Source organism: Chelonoidis abingdonii, chromosome 5 (assembly GCF_003597395.2).
Source record: "Chelonoidis abingdonii isolate Lonesome George chromosome 5, CheloAbing_2.0, whole genome shotgun sequence".
Classification (NCBI taxonomy): domain Eukaryota; kingdom Metazoa; phylum Chordata; order Testudines; family Testudinidae; genus Chelonoidis; species Chelonoidis abingdonii.
This window is the reverse complement of record NC_133773.1, coordinates 40,591,142-40,609,681: the sequence shown is the minus strand read 5'-3', so window position 1 is coordinate 40,609,681 and position 18,540 is coordinate 40,591,142. Positions and strand designations below refer to the sequence as shown.

At 39.6% G+C, this 18,540-nt stretch overlaps 1 protein-coding gene across 1 annotated transcript in view; it reads right to left on the bottom strand.

The window, feature by feature from the left end:
* Positions 1-208: 208 nt before the first annotated feature.
* Positions 209-18,540, bottom strand: part of LOC116814727 (bifunctional heparan sulfate N-deacetylase/N-sulfotransferase 3) — a 102,833-nt gene continuing 84,501 nt past the window's right edge. The window contains exons 10-14 of the mRNA XM_075066251.1: positions 16,193-16,367; positions 10,765-10,935; positions 6,017-6,126; positions 1,686-1,788; positions 209-427 (exon numbers count right to left, since the gene is read on the bottom strand). Coding sequence (XP_074922352.1) covers positions 308-427; positions 1,686-1,788; positions 6,017-6,126; positions 10,765-10,935; positions 16,193-16,367 — 679 coding nt within the window. The 3' untranslated portion in view covers positions 209-307. The remainder of the gene's footprint in view (positions 428-1,685; positions 1,789-6,016; positions 6,127-10,764; positions 10,936-16,192; positions 16,368-18,540) is intronic.

Sequence of the window (18,540 nt, the reverse complement as noted above, 5' to 3'; positions counted from 1 at the left end):
GAAATTGGACAGTTGTGTAGCTTTGCTTTTAAAGCTTTACCAGTTACTATTGACTTCCACATGTGCGCACAGTAGTTTACAACAATTCCATAGGCCCAGAAATGCCGAAGAGAAAACCTGCAGGCCTCCAGAGTTCTAAGAGACACAAACATTTTCACCATCCATATGCCAGCATATGGAAAGAACTTCATTCTTTTATTCTCTTTTGAAGAGGTATATTTTACACCTGCCTTCTGATAGCTATTGAAGGCTTTAGGTAAGATGACTGAAGTGTGGAAGAGAGATTTCAAGAAGCTTCCTCTCAATGCTATCTCACTTTCTGTAGTTCCTGTCTCAGCCATGATGGCAGGGGTTGTCCCAATTTGTGCAGGAGTTTTGACAGTTCCACATTGTGATCTCTGTAGTAGCTTGACAGAAAAGCCCTACACTGATGGATAAAAAACCAGACATTTTTATTTAGTAAAATAGTGTACTGTAGATGCTATAGATTTTGAGTTTTGCAGTTTGTTTTACCATATGTAAACTATGCAATGTTTTCTTCTGTGCTGTATACTTTCTCTTATATACTAAGTATTATTGCACACAGCATCTATACTCTATTTAGCAGCTGAGCTGCAGGGGATTATTTTAGTAGATATACAGTTAATTTCCAAACTATTCATCAAAACCAAAGAAACTGATCATGGTCTGATCTCAGATCCATCTATATAGATCCAGAGTAACTCTAGAGTCAGTAAGCTACTCTGAGCTTACATCAGTGTAACTGAGAGCAGAATATAACCTCATAGTATTTCAGTTTTTGTCTTTTTCAGAGATGTTTAGGATAGACAAACATAATACAAATAAGTAAAAATACCCCACAGAGGCTGATTCTCCTCTCACAAGAGTTACTCCTGATTTACACCAGCATCAGAATAAAAGCAGGCCTATGAGTACAATAAGTAAGTACACTAGTACTTACTACTGACCAAGTCTTGAGCTCTTCACTCAGGTTTCATTTAGACTAAGTTAAGTGGGAGTTCAGTATGACAAGGCCAGAGTGAAAACAGAGGCTCCAAATGCTTGCTGAGATTTCTTCCCCTCCTCTGTGCAGAAGCGGGAGTGTGGACCTCAGCTATCAGGCCTGTGAAAGTAACTTTATCTGAACATTTCTGAAGGAACATTTTCCAAACTGACAGATACCAAAATTAATTGATCTTAAAAATGAATTGCCACGAGAACATGTGTAACTATTAATAGCCTGACAAGTCAAAAATGAAACAGACTAGAAGAACAGAGGACAGCCTCACAGTTACATGTCTGATCACAACTGCAACAAACCATGTGTTTTGGGCTTGTTGCTGGTGTGGGTTGCTCAGCTGAGGGGCTGGGATTTTAACTGTGCTGCAGCTTTTTGAGAGCTACTAGGTTTTTCAATATGAAGAAAATGTTTAAAAAACAATTTCAGGGTAAGTTAATCTGGAGACACCTTGGCCTTCATACAAAAGGTTGAAAAATGATCATGTGGTACATGGTATCAGAAAGGCCTCAGCTGTAGGGAGAGTTAGTACAAATAAACTGTAGGTTGTTAATTTTATCCTCTTGTTCTTGTTATAATTTTGTCAATGGAGTGACCCACGGGTGTGAGTGAGGCACTCCTAAAAGCCATTCAAATGCTGTATTGCCTCAGAAGAACAATGGTTTACCTCTGAATCCATAGGAGGGTATTTTCTGCCTTTGCTCTTTCCAAGACACTTGGTTTTTCCTTCTTCCAGGAGTTGACACCAGAAACCTTTATGTGAATCGAACCTGAAATGAATATTTTGTACACTTTCAATTCAGCAAACAGATCAAATATGTTCAGTAAGTTTTTTTATCACTTCAGCAACTTAATATTTCAGGTCCACTTTCTCCTTGTTATTCAGGCAGGACCCCCCTTAGCACTAATGCAAATTATGCTTTTCTTTGGAGGAAAGAATAAAGAATAACAGGCTACCTAGCTATCCCTATAGATTTCTAGGGCACACATAATTGAACACAGATCCCATTGAATCTAGGAACATATAGACCCTATTTAATTTTATTTAAAGTTAATGTTTAAATTGCAGAAGCACCCAAAGATGCTGTACAGGATTGGTGCCCCATTTCATTGGGGGTTCTCCAAACCACATAAGAAGGCAGAGCTCACAATCTAAATAGACAAGACAGACACAGGGTGCGAAAAAGGGATACAACATACAAACTAAGGGTCAACTTCTGCAACCATTACTCATCTTGAATACTACCTGATTTTTCCATTAGCTTCATGGATATCTATGTGATTATTTACAGAATAAGCGTGCCTCACTGTAAGCGTGGCAGAGTCAGGCCCAAAGTGACTATATATGCGGCTAAGGGGAGGACAGGATGGGGTAAGATAATAGGAGTAAGGCAGCAGAAAAAGGAAGGGATGGGTGATACTATGCATGGAGTAGGGGAAGGGGAGACAGGAAGAAGAAAAGGCAGTTGAGGAACATAGAAGACAGAAAGAACGAGGCTGGTAATGACGTAGTTGTGTGAGAAAAATGGAGTAAACAACCAAACACTAGAGAGGATGAATAGCCATTGTTTAACCTGAAGAACACAGATTCTGATGAGGACAAACAATTGGGTTCAGGGGGTTGTGATGATTACTGTTGAGGCAAAGAGATTTTCCTCCAGAGGGCTGAATCTCCCCTGGGAGCCGTGCTCTTCCTCCCCCAGCCCACATGTGGGCACTTAAAGCCTGGAGCCCAAGATATGGTGTCTGCCCTTGCTCAGACTTGCAGGAGGGGGACTCCAGCTGGGCTTCTCCCTTACCTACTGGCACCACAGAGAAATAAACAAAGTCTCTCTGTGGTTCCCCTAGCCCCCAGAATATTTTCTCAGGCTTTTGAAATTACAACAATGTCAGTCTAGCAATGGATTAAAGGTGTGATGATGTACCTCACAATGAGATTCCACAGTGATGACATTGGCTGTACAGTAATGTTAACACTAAAATGTCTTATTTTTAATTCACAAGGTATATGGACCCTATCTTGCTTCCATCAATGTCAGTGTCAAAACTCCCACTGGGAGAAGAACTGGTTTCTTAGACTCTTCTCTCCTCTTTGCCAGCATAATGAGTGATTCACAGCATAGATGAGCACATCTTAAGAGCTCTTTGCATCAATATTATATGCACATGCTTATTTTAACATGACTTCTCTTTGCAGCCAGCCGGGATATTCACCAAGCCAGAACAAAATATACATGTTTGTGTACAGACATGAACTACGTTTGGGCTAGAGATCTGGATAGGTGCTTTGTGTCTTTTATAGATCAAATCAAACAATACTAATAAATAATGTCAATGGAGCTGTATCTGGACATGGTTGAACAGATCATATATTTTAGAGCACATTTCAAAGGCCATATCATGCCTTCAATCGATTTCTTTGATGTCAGTCGGAGTTGTACATGACTGATCAAGGGCACAGCTTTGGCAGTAGCATGGACACAGGTAACACCTGTTTTGATTGCACGAGAAACTATATGCAATAAGGATTGACAAAGATTCATGGGAGTCATATTTCCAGAAGTGAGCAATTATAGTGGATCCCATGTACATCACGAAGCAAAGTGCCTTTAAATTATCCAAGATATGTGGATTATTGAAGTATTATTCATTTTATGAAATCTTTTTTGTTAAATTTCCATCTGACCATGCAGAAACCAGAGTATAGCTGCACAGTTAAACATCTGCACGGTTAAAACTACAGTCTTCCACCAAAAAACCCTCTCATTTGAAGACTTAGAGACAAATCTTCAGCTCAGTTTATGTATTTGTAAAGGGTACAGTTGCCTTCAATTGCTGTATAAAATGGCTGCACACCATCTTGACTGTTCCTGGAGATGGTCAGTTCAGTGAATGTGGATGGAAGGAACCTACAATCCACTATCATATATCATATTTTCCCCTGGGGTGGGGAAATCATAAGTTGGGTCTACCCTAAAAAACAGAGACATTTGTAATTTAATCTGTGGGACAGCATTTGTTGAAGTATCAATGGTGCAGTATGTTCATACAGAGTTAATTAAAAGACAATTCATCCACAGGAACATCCTCTCAAGTGACAGCAGAGTGATAGTATAAATTCATGACAAACCATAGTATAAAAGTGATAGCATCAAACAAAGCCCACAGTTAATAAAAAGACTGATATCCCAAGATATTTAATTGCTTGATAGAAATACCAATATTGCCAGCCAACTTGTTTTAAGGATAAATTCATCAACCTCAAACTGCCGATACCTTCTAGCATGATCTAATGGCTGGAGCAGGAGACTGGCAACCAGCACTCCTGGGTTCTTCTTCTGGCTTTGTCACTGATTGTGTGCCATTAGGCAAGTGTTTGTTTTTATACAGATTTTTATACAGTGTCCATCACTACAGACTCTACAATTACTAGTCTACCATTCACTTCTCAGTGCTTCCATCTAACCTTCTGTAAACTAGGCAGCATAATATTTACCAACCTCAAAGGGCTTTGTGAAGATTAAAGGGTGTAAAATGTTTTGAGTTCACTGGGTAAATAACCTATATTTTTATTTCATATTACACTATTGCAATTTTGTAGGTACAAGTAGAGATGGGAATTTTCTACTATATATATATCAATAACCAAATGACAGAGGGCCGAATTCATTACTGGTATAACTAAACTGATTTAAATGGAGCTTTATCGGCATGAATTGGGGTCAAAGTAATGGAAAAAGTTGCCTGAATCTGTTATGTTAAATGAACATTATCTGTGTTCAAGGGTAGACAAGAAGGAAAACCCTGCTGCAGAATTAGATGCAGAATAATAATTCACAGCATCCAGGTCAAGGCCTTTGGTGTACAAAGAAACAGAGCTTTCCACAGAGTTACTTCCAGGGATGAATTGGGTCCATTATGTCTTTATAATACACTTGACTTTATCTCATGAATGATTAAATCTGTTTTGCTACATACGCCACAAAAAGGAACAGAGCACAACTGTCTGAAAGCATTAACTAGAGAAATGTCTAGGAAAGAAAAGAATTCTTTTCTGAGAGCATCTTATAAAAACAGACAATGAGCTCAGATTCAAAAGAGCAGCCTAAGGTTATCAATCTTATTTTAAGGGCAAGTGAATCTAAATGTCTGATTCCAAAGGATTTGTGTACATGAGTGTTTATTATAGAGAGAGTAGATTTTACATTCCTGACATTAATACTGTTGAGTCTCCTGCAACTGAATGTAAAGGAAAACCAGCCTTCTGTCCATTCTGTTTACGCATGGTGAATCTTTTGCTGCTGAGAAAAGAGATGCAAAGGCATCTCTCTCTTTTATCCATCCAAAATCCAAACACACTTTTCACAAACCAATACTTGTTTTATCTGTCAGGTGTCCATCTCTCTAATATTTAAACACCATGTTTAATGCCTGGCTCAATGCATAATTAACAGAAAATAGAATCCTTCTGAGTTGCATTCTTTCCACATGTTGTTAATGATTACTTGGACAGCAGTCTGAAAGCATGCAAGAAAGAAAAATCTACTTTTCATGTTTAATCAGCACATAAGCAAGTCCAGATTTTTCCATGGAAATTAAAGAGGGTAAAGACACTGAAAAATACATATTGTTGCCCAAACTAGCATTAGTAATAGGGCTTGCACGCAAAATTAGTCAGAGAAGTATTAGTGGCTATTAATTTGTATTGATTTTGCTTATAGAACCAACACCATTTTGTTACAGCCAACAAATGTCTCAACAACCTAATCTTGCAAGGTGCCGAGGTTTGTCTGAGGAGTGCAGAGCACACATTCACACACACACATTATACATTCAGATGTACAAAAATTCAATGAATAACAGCAAATTATAATTTACAGGGAATATTGCAACCCATTCTTTTCAGACTCTTTGTACAAAACTACAATTGCACGATTATTTCCTTTTTAAGTCACTCCATTGCTAATATTCCATTACATTAATTATGAATTAACTCACGTTAGGGCTTCAGAGTAATTATAATGAGGAGAAACTCCCAAAAACTTCTGCACTTCATCCATCACGGTAGCTGGGTCAGTTCTCAGCTGCTGTCCATCAATAATTAGCAACTGCAAAAATAAAATAATACTGTATTTAAAATTCATCATATTTCAAGCTTCAAACTAAAACTTTCTCCTATGTCAAGCTCATTCATTAAGAGGAAAAGAGGTGCCCCAGGGAAGGGTGACAGGTCTGGTCTTATTTATCATTGTCATTAATGATCTGGGAGAAGGGTAAATGGCACACTAATTAATTCTGAAATGAAATTATATTGGAAGCTGTTGTGAGCACCACTGAGGACAGAAAATTAATACTGAAGGACCTAGTGAGATTACAAATATCAGTAGGAAATTAAATGAGCTTCATCCTGGCAAAATACAAGCTAATATATCTGGAAAAAATAAGATGACCCCCACCCCCACATACACACATATAAAATGAGAGGAAGATCTTCTGAGCCACATGTGTGCTCTTTTTTCCCCGAGTGTCAGTCAATTCATTGACAGTCATGGTCACTGCTGAAGAAAGCACTCAGCTCTCTCATCCTTTGCCACGCACTAGTTTCTTCTTGTGCCCGAGATCCCATGACTGAACAGTGGGAGCTGAAGCAGCTGTGGTGCACAGTGGATAGGAGATGGCTAATCATCAGGTCCAGATTGGCTGCTCGACAACCAAGTGATTTTCCCTGTGAAAAAGCTTCTTTTTGTGACTGTGGAGCTGGTTCACTCACAACTCTTCAAAGACCCTTTTTTTCCCCCTATCAGAGTTTGCCAGCACATGCGAAGGAGAGCTTGTTGCACACAAAGCAGGTTTCTCCTAGCTTCCTGCTACTCTCTACTTCTGATCACAACTTGTTTTTAGATTTAGTGGAGATGGCTGAATGAACTGGGACTAGGGAGTGGCTTAGGGGAGGATGACTGATGAGTGAATGAAAGGAGTGAGTAAGGCAGCAGTTCTGTGGAAAAAATAGCATGTGTTCATATAATTAAATATTGTATCATAATTCCTATGCACAGAATACCAAGTTACTTGCATGGTCAAATTTAATTCTGGCATTTCCTAACTTTTGAGTGCTAGACCTGCAACCTTAAGGTTCTTTTACTGTAGTAGTTTTGTATGTAATTTCCTAGATTTTTAAAAAAAGCAAACTGAAAAACAGGAATTCCACCATGCAGAACCATAATAACTCCCACATGCTTCATCAGTAAGGTTAGAAACTTTAGATCCACAGCACAGACCTCTGCCACTTGAGCTAACAGACTGATAGTGGCAGGTTGTGCTACATCCACTACATGGGCGTGTCACAGCTATTTGCTGACAGCTGAGGAATGCTAAACCTTGGGGCTTCTCTAAACAAAAACTTAATTTACCGCAAGCTGGGCTGTAAATCTACCTCACTTTAGCCAGCTGCACACTAAATGTCCATGCGGACCTTGCTGCCGTGTACTAGAAGTTCCCTAATGCACTTTGATCTATCCTGCTTTGAAACAGGAGATCACAGTGCACTAGGAAACTTTAAGTGAGAGGCAGAAAGGTCCACATGGACACTCAGTGCACGCCGGGCTAATGCAGGGTAGATTTAAAACCCAGCTTGCCGCAAGCTAAGTGTTTGTACAGACAAGCCCCCAGGAGTCCTATATTCTATACCTGATTCTGAGGGAAGTGTACTCTACTTGCAACCTTTTCTGCCCATTTCCTGTATGCCTGACCTCTTCCGTGCTTTGCCCCTGCAGTCTGCCCCAATTTCAGGCTCAGTCTCCCACTCCAATTCCTCCATGCCCCATCCTGGTCCCCCCATTCAGTTCCTCATCCTAGTTTCTCCCCTTTTGGCTCCTTGTCCCAGTTTAGCCTTAGCTCCTACCCTTAGGCCTCTCTTAATTTTCCTCTTTGCTGGCCAGATGCCAGCAGTGGGCTCAATGATGGAACAGGATAGACTGATTTCCTCCTCTCAGTTTCTGGGCCTAGCACTTCAGCAGCCGCTGTCTGTTAGGAGCAGCAATTGCAGAGAAAGTCCTTCTCTGCCCCTCACAGCCCTGAGACGAAGCATGCCCAATACAGATGGAATGTTCAGTCTCTACTGAGCATGAGTGAATGAAAATTTCCAGAGGCTCAAAACTTGACCAAATTTGTGTAGATTTTCACAGGATTGGCAAAAGTTACATCCCTGTCATCAAGGCAACTCCTGTGCCAAATTTTAAGTCCTTGATCCAAAGCATGGAGGCACTAGAGCTTCTCAACAAACTTGTAAGAATTTTTTAACACAGGTAAAATGATGCATTTTCCCCCGATCTTGTTCTGATAAATGACTGAATTCTTTTTGCTGACATTTTCTTCAAAATTCAGTTTGACACAGATGCCTGGCATGGAAAATTTCATCCCAAATGGTTAAATTTTGGCAAAGCTCTAAACAACTGAAAACAGGGTTTGTAAAGTGCTTTGAGCTCTACCGATGGAGAGCTCTATATAAGAGGTAGATATTATTATAATGGAAACTATCAGGGAATCTTAGCTATTTGCATTGATACCAGCATTACCTATAATATCTTTGACTATAATAATAAATAATAACAATGATAATTTTAATTTATAAGGTGCCCCCCACACAAAAGTGCTCAGGGTGCTGAAAAACCATCAGAAAAACAATTTTATTCATTAATAAAAGAACATGCTGACCTCAAAATTAGACAATGTGGGTAAACATAATAATAACAATAAAGAGATGAAAGAAGATAACTTACACATTAGTTCATAGGTGGGTGAATATTGGACTTCATATAAGTCCAACATGTAAGAACGATACTACTCACGTAGTGTCCCCATATAAGCTACATATATACATGTTTGGTCCAGTTGGGATATGCTGGGTAGATTCCAGTCTTTCTTTGCATCTAAGGCTAAACTTTATGCTCACTTGCTGATTATAGATCTGCATCAGATAACCATTTTAATCATGCTGTACTCAATAGCAAATTTAGATATGACTGATTATGTTCATTGTGTTTACGCAGAAACAATGAGTCAGTCAGTGGTGACAGACAATTATTTGTTTTCACCGAGGGATATGAAATCCAATGTCTCTTGAGGACCTATCCTAGAATGCATACACGACCGACATACACGAGACCTTTGGAGAGATTAAATCTAAACAGAGTGTAGAGAATATCAAATCAATATGCTGGTATTACACAACTGTATATCCTATGGACTCTGCAAATTTGGATCCTAAAAGAACATGTAGACAATATCACCAGCCAGATGCATCAGAGCTTCTTTGTTCACACCATGGGAACAAAGTTGCAGCCTCTGGACAAATTCTGTCCTCCAAACAAGTCCTTAGAGGGTGTGCTCGGAAGTAGTGCTTCACAGTGTTAGCATTCAGAAACATCAATGCCAGAAACAAAGCCTATCAACAAGACATGAGTAATGTGATGTATGCCACCTCTATGTTACGCACCAAAAGGAGTATGGGACTTGTGACTGCATGTCATCGCTTGGAGAGTGTAGGCAGATAGATATCTTGTGAAGTATGTGTCTTCAGAGGTCTGTCAGGAGTATGCACTTTTCAGGTTCATTAAGTGATATCTGTTTTGAGATAAGCACACCCTAGTCTCATGAATTGCACACACCAGGAAACACAAACCCTTTGAGGCTCAATGTGTAACATACAGAGATTCAAAGGGACAGGAGTGCCAACTGTAGCTTCTAAATGCACCAAAATACTCAATACTCAACAGAGCTATGCACCAAAGAGCTGGGAGGAGAGTGGTGGCTCCCAATACACTAGCAGTGATACAATGCACTGGCAGACCTGGAAGAGGTGTGATGGGTAGAGGACCTTGAATAGGCATCAACAGATCCCAAAACCCAGTGATGACAGAGATTCCAGAGGCACCAGTGTGCACAGAGGTAGTGATACACTGGCAGTTCCCAGTGAAGTGAGCAGTGAAATGATTAGTTCATGGAAGGACCACTGAACTCATGAGCAGATGAAGACACTGAAGCACTTAATGACTAATGGGCCTTATGTCTTTATTTATCTGTGTATCATACCCAGTTCCAGACTCAAGCCTCTATATCCTCAAGTCTTCACAGTGTTCAGTGCACTAAATCTCCTCTGATCCCATTAGGGGTGGATAATGCATTGATATTTCACAGTGCTGGCCAAAGTTTTGATGCTGCACAGGGCAGAAGCATTACAAAGCACCATCCCAGCAATTTATCATGATACATTAGGTTTCTCATGTTGGAAGCCCTGATGGGGTATCAAATGGCTGATGCCTGATGCACTCTGAAGCACTGGGTTTCCTATTGTGCTTTCTGACAGGTTCAACAATACAGCCAGTAGGGTGCCAGAAAGTGACAACATTAAAACAAAAAACAAGAAAACAACTCAGTGTTAAAGGCAGTTCAGTGTGCAAGAGGGGTGCAAGGAGCAGCAGTCCTGAAGCTTCCTCAGTAGCTGTTCCTGTTGCTTTTTGTTGATGGAAGTCCCAATTGTGCAGTGCCAGGAGTTAGTGCATGACTGTGACATCACCAGAAGGCCCCGCCAACCAATCAGAACATGGTTTTGGATAATCAGTGCTCCAAACCACACACACATATAAATTCATGAATAGTAATAATCAGTAATGAAGACTTCAGAAAAAGTGAATAATCTAAGATATCAAATTCATATGAAATAAGACACAATGTTACACTCTATTCACCTGAGAAGTTGGGAAATAAGTTAGCCATCTTTCTATATGGGTGGCATACCATCCAGGTACTAGACATCTCTTCTGTAGAGCTCTAAGCTCTGATGGGGCTCGAGGTCCAGCTGTGATCACCTGATAGAAGCTAAATTTTAGAGCTGCAAGGTCTTCATGAGATCGCTGATGCTGTAAAAGAAAGGTAAGTTACAAGAACATCATGGACACCGGAGTCCAGAGTCATAGAAATGGGACAGAATATATGTGGGCAGTGGTCTATAGGACCTGTTTGTGACTCATTAAATTACATTACAAGTGAATTTCACTTAAGAAACCTTGGCCTATATTAGATAAACTGTTGAGAAGGTAAGAATAACATCACTATTAACTATCAAAAGATCTGACTAGTATTAGCGTAGCAAACTAGCACACATTTTCATTTAATGAAATGGCAGCGTATGCATAAACAAACCCAGGATAACAAACTCAAATATGGTGAACCTCTACTTATGCAGCCAAATCTTGAAGTCCTTACATGATTTATATTCAGACCTTACTCCAGCAAAGCTTTCACTGATGGTTATCAGATAGATAACTTCTACTTATAGGAACAAAAAAAAAATCCATAAAATAAAATATATATAATATAGATCCTGAGATCCTTATTCAGTTTCTACTTATTCCTCATTTTGTCAAATTCCTATTGTAGTCAGAAGACTAGGAGAAAGGGACTTCTTAAAATAAGAGGCAACAATTATGAACAGAGTGGACAGGTTCTGGTCCATTCCGGACAGATCCCACAGTTTCAAACGCCCCATGTATGTAACTAGATGGCATAGTGATATGCATTATAGAAATACTTATAGAAAAAAGACAGATAAAATAATTGTATTTACTATTTCATGGATCAAAAAGTGAGGTACAAATTTGCATGATGGAATACTATATAGTAGTTACTGAATAACTTACAATGAGATGTCGGGTTTTACTAAGAAAGAAATTTTGTCTATAGGGTGCTGCTGTTATTATTATTATTAGTAAAGCAGACCTATATTCTAACAAGTTTGAACTAACTGGATTGATGATAAGTACCACAATCTTCCTCGACTCCTTACACCTTGTTTGATTAGCCCGTCTCTGCTTTAAATTAAATTAAATTCCCACTGGCTATCTGGATATAGGTCCATGTTCTTGGAAACTGTATTAGGCATTTACTATTGTTTTGTCTACTCATTGTAAATTACATTTGAATGTGGCTGAAATTGTGGAAAAGCAGCATCACGTGCCCCATAACCTCAGCCGTGCAGAACACAACGCCATTCACAGCCTCAGGAACAACTCTGGTATCATAATAAAAAAGGCTGACAAACGAGGTGCTGTCATGTCATAAACAGATAGCTAAGGGTTAATGTTTCTTTTACATGTAAAGGGTTAACAAAGGGAACCAAACACCTGACCAGAGGACCAATCAGGAAACAAGATTTTTCAAATCTCAAGGGAGGGAAGTTTTTGGGGGGGTGCCTTGTTCTGGGTCTGTTGCTCTCTGTGCTCTGAGAGTATCTCTCTATCTCCAGGCTTTCTATCTCTGTTTCCAAGTTGTGAGTAGAAAGAGAAACAATAGGCTTATATGTTTTTTTATATTTACATGTGTGTAGTGGCTGCGAAATTGTATTTCTTTGGATAGGCTGTTTATATTCTTTTTTCTTTTAAGCCAATAAGCGTATATTGTCACCTTGATACAGAGATCATTTTTTGTCTTTGTCTTTCTTTTATAAAGCTTCTTTTAAGACCTGTTGGATTTTTTCCTAGTTGGGCTCAAGGGATTGAGTCTGCAGCTCACCAGGGAATTGGTGGGAGGAAGAACTGGGGGAAGAAGAAAATCTCTTTGTGTTAGAGTTACAAAGCTTGCATTGCGGGACTCGAGTGAGGGTGAGAGAACCTGATCTCTCGGGTTTGCGTTTCAAGGAACTGAACAGGGTGATCTTCCAGGGTCACCAGGAGGGGGTTATTTCCTTGTTGTAAGACTCAGGGCATCTGATCTTGGGTCCCCAGGGAAGGTTTTGGGGAGACCAGAGTGAGCCAGGCACTGGAATCCTGGCTGGGGCATGCTATCAGATCTAGCTGGTAATAAGCTGGAGGTTTCATGCAGCACCCACATTTGGACGCTAAGGTTCAGAATTGGGACTTATGCTTTATGACATGTCGTCATCATGAATACGTCAGAATATGAACGAGAGGCGCTAGGCGAGCTCTCTAACTCACATTCACAGGCCATACCCTCTGAACCACTGAGGGTTACCAAAAGAACTACACAATTTGCTCAGAAACTCCTGAAAAAAACAGGAACAATCTGTATAGACACACGCCTAGAACCTACCAGGAGTATTGTATCTGCTCCCCAAGACCCATAAACCTGGAAATCTAGATGCCCCATCACCTCAGGCACTGGCACCTTGACAGCAGGATTGTCTGGCTTGTAGACTCTCTCATCAGGCCCTATGCTTCCAGCACTCCTAGCATCTTTGAGACACCACTGACTTCCTGAGGAAACTACAATCCATTGGTGATCTTCCAGAAAACACCATCCTGGCCACTATGGGTGTGGAAGCCCTTACTCACATTCCACACAAAGATGGACTACAAGCTGTCAGGACAGTACCCCGATAATGTCACGACAAACCTGGTGGCTGAACCTTGGACTTTGTCCTCACCCACAATCATCACATTTGGGGATAATGTATACGTTCAAGTCATGGCAGCTATGGTACCCACATGGCCTCACGTATGCAACATCTTATTAGCTGACTAGAAAAACTCTCCTCATCTTGTCCCCTAACGCCCCTATCTACTTGTGCTACATTGAGTCATCTTCATCATCTAGACCATGGAAGAAGCCCTTGAGGAATTCCACCATGATTCAACAATTCCATCCTTAGCCTGGCCAGTCCACAAAAAAGTATCCATTTCCTGGACACTACAGAGCTAATAAGCAATGTCACATTAACAGCACCCTATACTGGAAACCTGCTGACCGTTACTTACATGCCTCCAGCTTTCATCCAGACCACATCACACAATCTATTGTCTAAGATACAACTGCATTGCTGCAATCCCTCAGACAGAGACACCACCTACAGGATCTCTATTAAGCGTTCTGAAACTACAATACCTACTGGATGAAGTGAAGAAACAGATTGACAGAGCCAGAAGAATACCCAAAGTCACTTACTCCATGACAGGCCCAACAAAAAAGTAACAGAACGCCACTAGCCGTCACCTTCAGCCCCAACTAAAATCTCTCCAGCCAATCATCAAGGATCTACAACCTATCCTGGGACAACCTCACTCTCACAGATCTTGGGAAACAGGCCAGTCCTTGCTTACAGACAGCCCCCAACCGAAGCAAATGCTCACCAGCAACCACAGACCACACAATAAAAACACTAACAGAAACCTATCCCTGCAACAAGACCCATTGCCACTCTTGGTCTCAACATAGTCTATTCACACACACACTTAGAGGACAAAATCACATCAACCACACCATCAGAGGCTCGTTCATCTGCACATCTACCAATGTGATATATGCCATCATGTCCCAGCAATGCCCCTCTGTCATGTACATTGGCCAAACCGGACAGTCTTTACGCAAAAGAATAAATGGACACAAATCAGAAGTCAAGAATTATAACATTCAAAAACCAGTTGGAGAACACTTCAACTTCTCTGGTCACTCAATTACAGAACTAAAAGTCACAATTCTCCAAAAAAAGGAACTTCAGAAACAGACTCCAATGAGAAACTGCAGAATTGGAATTAATCGGCAAACTGGACACCATTAAATTAGGCTTGAATAAAGACTGGGAGTGGATGGGTCATTACATAAAGTAAAAACTATTTCCCCATGCTAATTTTTCCCCTACTGTTACTCTCACTTTCTTGTCAACTCTTGGAAATGGGCCATCCTGATTATCACTACAAAATTTTTTTTCTCCTGCTGATAATAGACCACCTTAATTGATTAGTCTTGTTATAGTTGGTATGGCAACACCCATTTTTTCACGTTCTCTGTGTATATATATCTTCTTACTGTATTTTCCACTGCATGCATCTGATGAAGTTGGTTTTAGCCCATGAAAGCTTATGCTCAAATAAATTTGTTAGTCTCTAAGGTGCCACAAGTACTCGTTCTTTTTGCTGATATAGACTAACACAGCTACCACTCTGAAGTTTGAGTTTAAGATGTTCAAAGTTCCCCTTCAACATTAACCTGGCTTGTTTGTTATGATGCCAAAAAGAGAATGGTAGCAAGAATGGTACTTCAATAGTATTAATTGAACTCTGAAGTAAAATACAGTACTAAACTTTATTGGGTGTAATTAAAAAAATATTTGGTGCTGATACTGGATTTAAGTTGGAGTGTGAAATCTGATCTTGTATATGCTTTTACCTTATACTATACAGATTTAATGGGGAAGACCAGCATTTCTCAAACTGGGGGTCCTGACCCAAAAGGGAGATGCAAGGGGGGTCACAGTATTGCCACCCTTACTTCTGCACTCCCTTCAGAGCTGGGCATCTGGAGAGTGGCAGCTGTTGGCCAGGTGCTCCGCCAGCAGCAGCACAGAAGTAAAGATGGAAATACTATACCATGCCATCCTTACTTCTGCACTGCTGCCTTCAGAGCTGGCCTCCCAGCCAGCAGCCGCCACTCTTCAGCTGCCCAGCTCTGAAGGCAGTGCTGCCACCACCAGCAGCACAGAAATAAGGATAGCAGTCCTGCAACAGCATTGTAACCTCCCCACAACTCCTTTTTGGGTCAAGATTCTTTCAATTACACCACCATGAAATTTCAGACTTAAATAGCTGAAATCATGAAATTTACGATTTTAAAATCCTATGATGGTGAAATTGACAAAAATGGACTGTGAATTTGGTAGGCCCCTATATATGTTCTTTTATTATGGTCAGTTTAACAAAAGTTCAAAAAGTTAACCTTACTCAAAATTCAGGCCTTATTCCGTGTCTGCAAAAAACTTAGACCATGAGCAATTGCATGTACATACTTCATATATTTGGAAGCACAAATGGGGCAACCGTTCACATGCCTGGTACTCAGATGCACAATTAGTTGTGTAAATGCAGATTCTTTACATGCAGTTATTCACACAAGCACTTTTTTTGCGTGCACATAGTACAGCCAGAGTTCTGAAAAATATGGCTTCAGTGTTTATATATTTTAAAAGAGTGGATTATCAAGTTTATATGTATAGGAAGCTTTTTCTGTACTCAGAATTGTTGTGTGATGAACTGGTTTTCAAATAAATGCTTACCTGATCAAACCCCTCTGTTTTTTCAGTATTTATATATATTGAGAGGATCCAAGATAAAAACTGTTTTATACATAATTCAACTAGAACCTGCCTTTATTTTTCAAAGTCCCTACCTGATACCAGGAGTATGCCCGATCTGATGGGTCGATGAGAATGGTGATGATCTTGGCCTTAGGGATCAGGAAAGCTGCTCGTTTGGGAGCTTCCTCAGAATGGAAGTAGTTGGCACTTTTTTCAAAGAGAAAGTCAGTGCTGACATTGGATGGTACAGGGAAGAAATCCATATACCTAGAAAAGGAACACTGTCCTCAGAATTACTCAAAAGTCCTGCATACACTAAAGCAAGACGGGTGGGTGCATATGTTAAATATATTAGAGAATAATCCATAAAAATAACAGACACAATCATTGTCAAGTAAAAACATTCAAAAATAAAAGGCCTTATTTTTTGTACTGAGAAGAAAGTGTTATAGGTGTAACAAACAATTTATCCTCTTTAAATAGTGGGCCAGTTCCTGAAATAGTCACTCATTTCTTACTCAGTCATTACTCAGGCAGAACTCTAATCAAAGTCAATAGTAAAGACTGAGTAAAAATAAAAACTTCTGAATCTGGCCCACTGCTATTTATAAAAGAATATGTGCTTTATTATTCCTGTTACAGCACAGGACGGCATTTCAGTTACACCACAGCAGAATATCTAAGAAAATAATATTCAGAATCAGGGTTCCTATTATCAAATCTGGCAAGAGTTTTTAACATGAAGATGTAGTGAGATTTTCTTGCTAAGTTTTTAAGTAACCTCTTCAGACAAGAGTCCTCCAAGTGGTGATGGCACCTCTGAATTACTATTCTATGTATCACAGTGTTATGGAAACAAAGCAGGCTGTTTTTTAGTTTGTTTAGTTCTGTTTTTTAGTTTGTTTAGTTCTGAGATTTTCCTCCTCCAGTTATGTGGTTCTAGTTAGTTGCCAACAACCTGTCATATTATCATCAGACTTGTCTATCCACAACCAACATACCAGTTTTCACTGTTTTTGAGGGGGGAAAAAGGAATTGACAAATTTGGGTGGTTGTGTTTTTCTTTTTACCTCCTGTTGTTAACAATATAAAATACTACATATAATAACTTCAGAGTGGATTGACTGTAATGATTAAATTTTACCCCACTGCACAGATCTTGTGTTGGCCCTCTGCCAGGGGGTGAATTTCACCTAACATAAATATAAAAAGCTGTTTCATAAAAATAGCTAAGAGTCTGTGTGATTGGTGGATAGTTAGCAGATTTTATAAGTTAGCTGTCAGCTATTTCCCACCCATCAGACTGACTTCTCACAGTCAGCAATTAATGCTGACCCATTGAACTTTGTAATAAGAATCTGCTGCAACAATTATAACTCTATGAAAACTATAGACCTTAAAATAAATTCTATGTGAATTTTCTCCACTTGGAACATATAGCAGCCTTTACACTATTAATTTTATGGATGAATAAAAAGTCTAAGGCAATAACTTTTCCCTGACACCAGAGAGTAAAGAAACAAGACTGAGTATCAAGAATCTTTTATTAGTGCTCCCTGCTTAATGCACTGTATTACTGGTTTTCACCTTTGAACATTTTACCCTGCAGCACTTTTTGAAAGCAAGACCAACCAAATGTATCTTTGTCGAGCTCTTTGGTAACTTCTTAGGTAAACCATGGGGAATAAGGTAGTGATGATGAGCCTTTTCTCTTCACTTATCCCTGTTTACTACCTTACTGACTGCTGAATATTTTCCTCATTATCTGATCCTTGAAAATACTTTTAAAAAGTATTTCTCCCCCCACAATGGACTGGCAATTTTCTGTTTTCCATTTAAAGCCAGGAACAAACTGCTTGTGGCTGAAATTTTCATTAGATTAGTCTTTTCAGTATTTTAGAAATAAGATGTTCAACCTGAAATATTAATCATGCTATCTTAAACTCAATTTATAATATTACTTTTATTGTCATAGCTTCAGAAACATGTGTAAATAGGAAACAAAGCACCTGCCAGAGAAATGGATGAGAATCTCATCCCTAAAGAGATGTATAATTTAGAAACATACATTGCTTTCCTCTTTCTGTTATTCACACATTCTAAGTATATTAACATCCTGAGACATACATATGTAATTCTCATTAAGATTACTTAGTATTGCCTCATGTTCAGAACAGATATCTCTTTATATGCTGCATTAGAGGGAAGATAAAAATCTTACGCATTTACTGTGTTTTTGACTGAGGCTACCATAGAATCATAGAATAATCAGGGTTGGAAGGGACCTCAGGAAGTCATCTAGTCCAACCCCCTGCTCAAAGCAGGATCAATCCCCAACTAAATCATCCCAGCCAGGGCTTTGTCAAGCCTGACCTTAAAAACCTCTAAGGAAGGAGATTCCACCACCTCCCTAGGTAACCCATTCCAGTGCTTCATCACC